General features: G+C 36.3%; 1 protein-coding gene across 1 annotated transcript in view; it reads right to left on the reverse strand.

Annotated features, from left to right (window-relative positions):
- Window positions 1–7,500, reverse strand: part of LOC133642017 (stereocilin) — a 69,415-nt gene that overhangs the window by 25,728 nt on the left and 36,187 nt on the right. The window contains exons 15-18 of the mRNA XM_062036225.1: window positions 6,756–6,905; window positions 4,411–4,469; window positions 104–227; window positions 1–2 (exon numbers count right to left, since the gene is read on the reverse strand). The exon at window positions 1–2 is cut by the window's left edge and continues 81 nt beyond it. Coding sequence (XP_061892209.1) covers window positions 1–2; window positions 104–227; window positions 4,411–4,469; window positions 6,756–6,905 — 335 coding nt within the window. The remainder of the gene's footprint in view (window positions 3–103; window positions 228–4,410; window positions 4,470–6,755; window positions 6,906–7,500) is intronic.

Consider the following 7,500-nt stretch of genomic DNA (forward strand, 5'->3'; position numbering starts at 1 on the left):
CGCTTAACACATAACAGAAAGAAGTTAGCACTAAAGATACTTTTGACAATCTAACAGGCTTTCCATCGAGTGAACAATAATGAGTCAGCACTTTGCCCCTCACCAGAGCAGGTCTAAGGTGTCCTGGCAGCATAGTAACAAAGTGGAGCAGCGCTGCAAAATCACTGTCATTGCTCCTAAGTCTCAGAAAGTCACATGTCATTCCGCCTCCAACATAGCCCAGCTCTCTACAAGCACAGAAGTCATTATTTTATAACTGCCCCTCGCTCTGCACAGATGCACTGTGCGTAGGACACTGCAATTGCATGAAGAAGCACATGTGAAATGTCAATTAATGAATGACAGGGCACTTCATATACTATTTTAAAGTAAAGATATTCCTAGCCCCTTTTTGCCTCTTACTGTGCCCTGTGGTGCACATTGTTGGTGCTGGACTTGTAAGTGGACGCAGTGGGTTTTAATCCCAATTGTAGAAGTGTAATTTTAAAAAATGTTTATAATTTTGTACTAAAAAAATTTTTATTGAACAATTCCTTTATTATGAATTTATTTTAGTGCAACACATGCATCCAATTAAATTCACGCTTGATTAAAAAAGTATAAAAATAATTCCTTAAATAAAAAAGGGAGAAATAAAAATTGGAAAGGGGGGGCTCAAAATAAAATTCTGCTTTGGGCCCCAAGTTAGCCAGAGGGGCCCATGCTGCGGATTGCTGAAAAACAAAGTCTACTCTTACCAGGCACACTTGCACAATCCAATAATATCAAGTACAAGAGCTGCATAAAAAAGTTTGTCTTCAATGGAGACCAAATGATGACTTTAATCTTTTTGACTTATAAATCTTGTTACAATGTTGGATATATGTTAAGCAATGCCAAAGCCTCAAATAATAAGGTTAATGCACTCTGACTTGCGCTGGCACGCAGTTTTGGATGTCTCTGGCCCCGTTTACACTACACACTAAGTCTGATTTTTTTGCCCTCAAGTGACACAGATGAGGGTTTTTTTTGCCAGTCTAAACGCTCCAAAGTGCTTCAAATCTGATCTTTTGGCATCAGAGTCAGGCCAAATCAGGAGAAAGTCCTGAATCCGATTGGAATCTGATATTTTCAAATGTGAGTGTAGTGTAAATGCAATCCCACCTGTATGTGACCTGAATCAGATTTTTTTGTCAGCTTTGGGCGAGCTAGAATCATTTGTGCTGTCAGCAGCGGAAATGGTTATTTCATCACAACAACCGGTTTCAGTTTCTACTTAAGACGACCGAATTTTCGGTGCATCACTTTGTCAATATTGCACAAATAATAGACTATAAGTAATATATGAATATGTATTTTGATTTCAAAGAAATAGCGATTGTTTATAGACCGAAATTGATGCTGTGGTGCATTTGCTTACATGTGAGTTGAAAAACAAAGCTCACGTAGATCCTCACTGATGTCCGTGTCTCCTCTACTTAACAGCAGTGTTGGGACTAACGCGTTACAAAGTAACGCGTTACAAAGTAACGCGTTACAAAGTAACACGTTACTGTAACGCCGTTAGTTTCGGCGGTAACTAGTAATCTAACGTGTTATTTTTTTATATTCAGTAACTCAGTTACCGTTACTACATGATGCGTTACTGCGTTATTTTTTATGTAGTATCGGCTAGAAACAGATGCGCTGCGCGGTGTCGTTCTTCTAAATCTTCCTCCGTCACAAGGTGGAGAGAAGAAAAGAGTCGTGTGTGTGTGTGTCTGGGTGTGCCTGTGGGAAGGGGAGGCACACACGTGGTCCACAGTTTGATATATAAAACAAAACAAAAAGGTTGTTCGCATGCACGTTCAGTCCACACACAGTGTGGTCATGGCGAGCGGAGTAACGGAGGAGCTTGAATGCCCCGCGCAATTTAATCGGTGTGTTTATAGGTGCAGACTCCGTTGTGCAAAACGAGGGTTTTAAACACATGCTGAACGTGTTTGAGCCACGTTACGACATCCCGTCGCGCACCCACTTCAGCGATAGGATTGTGCCAGATCTTTATGAGCAGGAGAAGAAAAAAGTTGTGGATGAACTATCCCGAGCATCACCTGTTGCGCTCACGACAGACTGGTGGACGTCCTGGGGAACTATGTGACGATAAGCGCTCACTTCATCGCAGCAGACTGGCAGATGAGAAGACACGCCCCCTCTACGAGAGTCACCTTGCGCAGGTACTGACACAAGCAGTGGAGGAATGAAGATAAAGATATCCCAGTCACAAGTGATAATGCCAAAAATCTAATAATTGCAGTGAATGAGGCAGGACTGGGACCACAGGTAGTGCAAGTAGTGAATTTGGCATCACATCTCAGTCAATAGGATGGATCAGGAAGGAGGTTTCCTAGCACAACAGCTGCTCATGTGCTTAAGACAAAGCAAGAAAGGCTAAAGCTGCCTACTCATAAAGCTCATACATGATGTCCCAACGAGGTGGAACTCCACTTATGATATGTTGGAGCAGCAGGCAGCTATATACTCTGCATTGACCCACAACACCCTGAAGAAAAATGTCAAAGACACCATCAACCTGTCTGATGATGATGTGAGAGTGGCAGAGGAGGTCCTCCAGGTGCTTCAACCCCTCAAAAGTGTTACATCTCCACTGAGCACTGAAACTTCACAATCTGTGTCAATGATCCTGCCACTGAAAACAAGGATTCTACATTCCATGGCTCCAAGTGTGGAAGACAGCAGCATCACTCCAGATGTCAGGCTGTATTTCACTACCTATGTTTTAAGGAAGATGATGTGCCTTCTTATGTTGCACTTTCAGTTGTTTTTTATTAATGGTCATTGGTCCAAGTTTAAAGAAAGGAGAAATGCCTTTTTATGTTGCACTGTTTTTCATTAATTATGTTAAAAGGAAAATAAAAATGCATGTCAAGTTGATCAACAGATTGTATTATTCTCCAGTGCAATAACAGTATTGTAATGAAGGCTAAAAGGGCATTAATGGGAGATTTTAAAAAAAAAAGAAGAAAAAAAGAAGTAACTAAATAATTACTTTTCACAGTAACGCATTACTTTTTGATGTAAGTAACTGAGTTAGTAACTGAGTTACTTTTCAAATTAAGCAACTAGTAATTGTAACTAGTTACTGGTTTTCAGTAACTAACTCAACACTGCTTAACAGCCATAAAAAAGATTACAACCCTCCCAAATATATTACACTACATACATACATTCATACATTATATTACTTGAATTTACTTTTACGTAAAAATTACTAATTTTTAAGTTGTTTTGACTTTTATTTTATTTGTGTAGTAGTAGCGACTTCCTCCCGGTCAACTTCCTTTGTTTTCACTTTATCGAAGTGCGCATGCAAGTGACGTCGAAGCCACATTGGGGCCTGTGCGCGTTTCCACTGGAACCTGATAAAAATCACATTTTAATTGCAGAGTAAACAGTCAGCTGAAAAAAATCCGATTTGGGACACTTTGGCCTGCAGTGTAAACATAGTCTCTGTTTGAGGAGTTTTGCAGTCTGTTACATTGTGACGTCACAGCGAGGTGGACGTACTTTTTTAGACAACAAGTAAAACTGAAGCAACCTAAAGCTGAGGGGGAGGAAATACAAAAAAAAGTAGGATCAAATGTTATTCATTTTCATCTAATCTTGGCATGAGCATAATAACACCATCGTGCGACATGCAAAGACATAATTTCTACTAAAAGCAGCTGTTTTATGCATAAGAATCGATAAGAGCGTGTGCAGGTGTACCTAATGTTTTGACCCGGGAGAATCAAAATAACGTTTATGAAATTCATTTTCATCATTGTCTGGGAAGAAAATAGTGGCGAGGACTTTAAGATATTTATTTAAACAGTGTACATTTTCAAAAAGATAAAAACGGATACTTTTGAAGACGGTGGGGCATTGTTTCATTTGCAATCTGGGAACGTCACCACAAATAAACATCTTGCAGGGAGACTCAAAAAAGAGGTTAGAAGAAGGACTGTGGAGCAAAATTTACTCAAACTTTACACCAAAGCATATCCAATAGATATATTATATAGACCATAAGGAAGTGTTTTTAAATGCAAATTAAAATTATCATTGGTCGCCTTCAAAATTATGATATTTTACTTTGACAATGTCAGAAAGGTGTACAGTTATTTTTTTTAAATTTCTTTATTGTGGTTGTAAGACAACCGAATTTCAAAAACAGCTCTCACTATTAACAACACTTTGGAATATAAATCAGGGGCACTTTGTTGACCCGATTGTTTTCACCCACAAGTTTACCAACATTTCATATCAAGCACCCTGTTTTACTGTATATTCATATTCCATTTAACAAATTATTTTGAGTGTCACAGTAATACAGGGCAAAGTGGATGGTTCCGTTTTAGTTGAAAACCTTACGTAAGACGAAAGACTTACCTCAACATATTGCTGGTGATGTTTTTAAAATGATGCATCCACTTAAATAGAAGCTGAGCCTGCACAGATAGAAAAGGTGTCTTGAATGAATAAAATCAAACAGTATTTACACTGAGGCCATAATTAATTAGAACCTCTGTAATAATATACCATATTACCATATGCAGTATTAATACAGTGTATATATATACAGTATATATATATATATATATATATATATATATACACACGTTAGGTCAGAAAAAACACAGTGGCTATATCATCACTACAAGCCTGTTTTGCAGGTTTTCCCTATGTATATATATATATATATATATATATATATATATATATATATATATATATATATATATATATATATATATATATATATATATAATTTTATTATTAATAATAATCTGAAACACAACCTACTTTTTACGCTGTGGGAGACGTTGGCACTACGATGGTGAACTGCAATACATACATACATACATAATATATATATATATATATATATATTTTTTTAATTGTTTTTATTATTATTATTATTTTTTTGTATTGTCCTCAAAAATGTTTCAAAAGCTTACGCTAGTTTGCACACTACTAGGGGGTTTCATTTAAAAGTCAAAAAGCACTCACAGTGAAAAAAGAGAACTTGTTATATAACTTAATGACCAGATGTGGGAAGTATTGAATTAAATGTACTGTTGTTACTGTAATATTTTTTTTTTTTTTTTTTTTTTTTTTGTGTTTTTAAAATCTATACCTGTATTTTCACTTGAAAATGTATTTCTTTTAAATTACAATATTGTACTTTGCTACTAAAGGAATACAGTAAAATAATTAGTGCATGCTAACTACACACTTGTTAGAATAAGCATACACTTCATGATTATTTTCCTTCATATTTATGTTTATAATTATCCACAGTGTTATATGATCCAATTGTAAATTCTCACACTAAGAACAAGACAGCTATTGGACGTTAAGAGGTACTGTAGTTGAATGTACTTTAAAAAAGCACATCTTTTACACAAACTCAACATATTTAAGTTAGTAGAACTTATATTTAAACCTTTAAGTTTATGATACCCAAACTACAGTACAAAAACGTTCAGACTATACACCGCTACTTTTTACCCAAGCTTTTAACCCTGCGGTTTATACAAAGGTCCAACTAAACTATGGATTTGTATTTGCTAACATCTTAATTGAGGAATAGATTAAGCAAAGAAATCAAACAATGTAGTGAAATGAGCCACTTTAAGAAACTGTTCGAATGTAAAATGTTTACAAAGTACAAGGAACTGAAGAATCTTGATAAACATCTTGAACCTTAATAAAAAGGAGAGAATCTTGTTGATAATATAAAGGATTAATAAAGACATCAATGACTTTTCTGTTTTGTTTGATCAGCTGTTTTACTGCCGTGTTACAAGCACCGTTTACAAACAATTAAGGTATGTAAATAAATATTTACAATTTTTTTCTATGTAAATATCTAATTTTACATTGTACCGGTATATATCTGTGGCTTATAGTCCGGTGCAACTAATATATGAAAACAAAAAAATGTTTCCCCTAAAATTTAGTAGGTGTGGCTTATCGTCCGGAAAATAGGGTATTTCATTATTTTGGAAATGCAGGTTTGCAGTGCATCCGTAATTATTATTGTACACTACCATAGACAAATCTGGCTAACTATAAGACATATGGTAATTTGTACCTACTGATTTTAAGAAGTGACAAAAATATATGTTTACAGTATTCCATCCACTCAAAGTATTTTGCTATTAAGGATTGTAATAATGTTGTAATTGTGTGTTACTGTATGCATGACCTTCATTTTGGAGGCTGAGTGCAACTAAAACAACTTTAACTTTAATCAACCAATGATACAAACACTTGAGTTCCAATATCCCCATTTTCTGGTTGACAAAATATTAAACTCACGAGATAACATGTTAGAGTTGTTGTGTTACATATGTGATACACTCATGCTTGGTATGGTATAAATGATCACCTGTAATTTGAAGTCCTGTCAGCTCTCACTGTACAGGTGGTGAAGGCAGCCTAATAGACCCTTGGCTGTGACAAAAAGCTATTTAACTTCGCTATTATTAATTTATAGTACATTCCTTCACACTTCTGTGTCAGAGCCAAACTAATTAGCGTGATGGAGACTGGCGCCGACGGAGCATTAATATCCTGAAAGGCTCATCTGAAGCATATCCAATGCCTCGCAGATTAATAAGAGTGAAGCTACGAGAGTTAATTGTTCACTTTTTCCTCATTTGTGCAAGCATGTGGGAGCCTATTGGCATGTACAAAAAAAGTTTCACAAGATGAAGTTTAATGTGCACCTGCTGTGACGACCAGTCAATGTCTTTGTACAAACTGATGTCTTTGGGGAGCTGTTGCCTCTGCACGGCCTCACTCAGTTTCCTCAAAGGGATCAATGGCAGGAGACAGTTTACATGCTGAGTGATGTTTAGCGAGTGTCGATATAAAGCCTGCTGGTAGATAATAGAACACATAACAAGAGCCACAAAACATAAATGAAGGGGGACTGCACGTTTTTGGGAATTTTGCCTGTCGTTCACAATCGTTATGAGAGACAAAAACACACGTCTTTTTTTTTTTGTTTATGGTTTATGATTTTTTTTAAATGCTTGGAAGATGCGGCTGATGGGAGTCACTGTTGTAGCCTTCAAATCCCTCTAAAACCTCTTCAAAACCCTCCATCACCGTTTTGTATACACACTGCAAGTATATATAATTTAGTAACAGACATGTTCATAACAGTAAATATTTCCCATATTTTGTTCATTTTATGCATTGCCGGAACTAATGTCTAACTATGGTATTTCTTTCCGTTTCCATAGCAGCGCACTTCCAACTTCCGGCAACAAATGTCTGTTCCTACTTCCGGCAACAAACCCAAGTGTGTTCTAATCATGGCAGACTTGGTAATAAACAACAACTACGATTATTTTTGGACAAATGAGGATTCGCAACCTTATCTTTTTGGAGCTGAATATGCAAAGTAGGGTTTGTCTCTGTGCGATATAGAAAATGACTGTATCGTGATATTCGAGTATACGTTCT

The sequence above is a fragment of the Entelurus aequoreus genome, linkage group LG02, assembly GCF_033978785.1.
Source record: "Entelurus aequoreus isolate RoL-2023_Sb linkage group LG02, RoL_Eaeq_v1.1, whole genome shotgun sequence".
NCBI lineage: Eukaryota > Metazoa > Chordata > Actinopteri > Syngnathiformes > Syngnathidae > Entelurus > Entelurus aequoreus.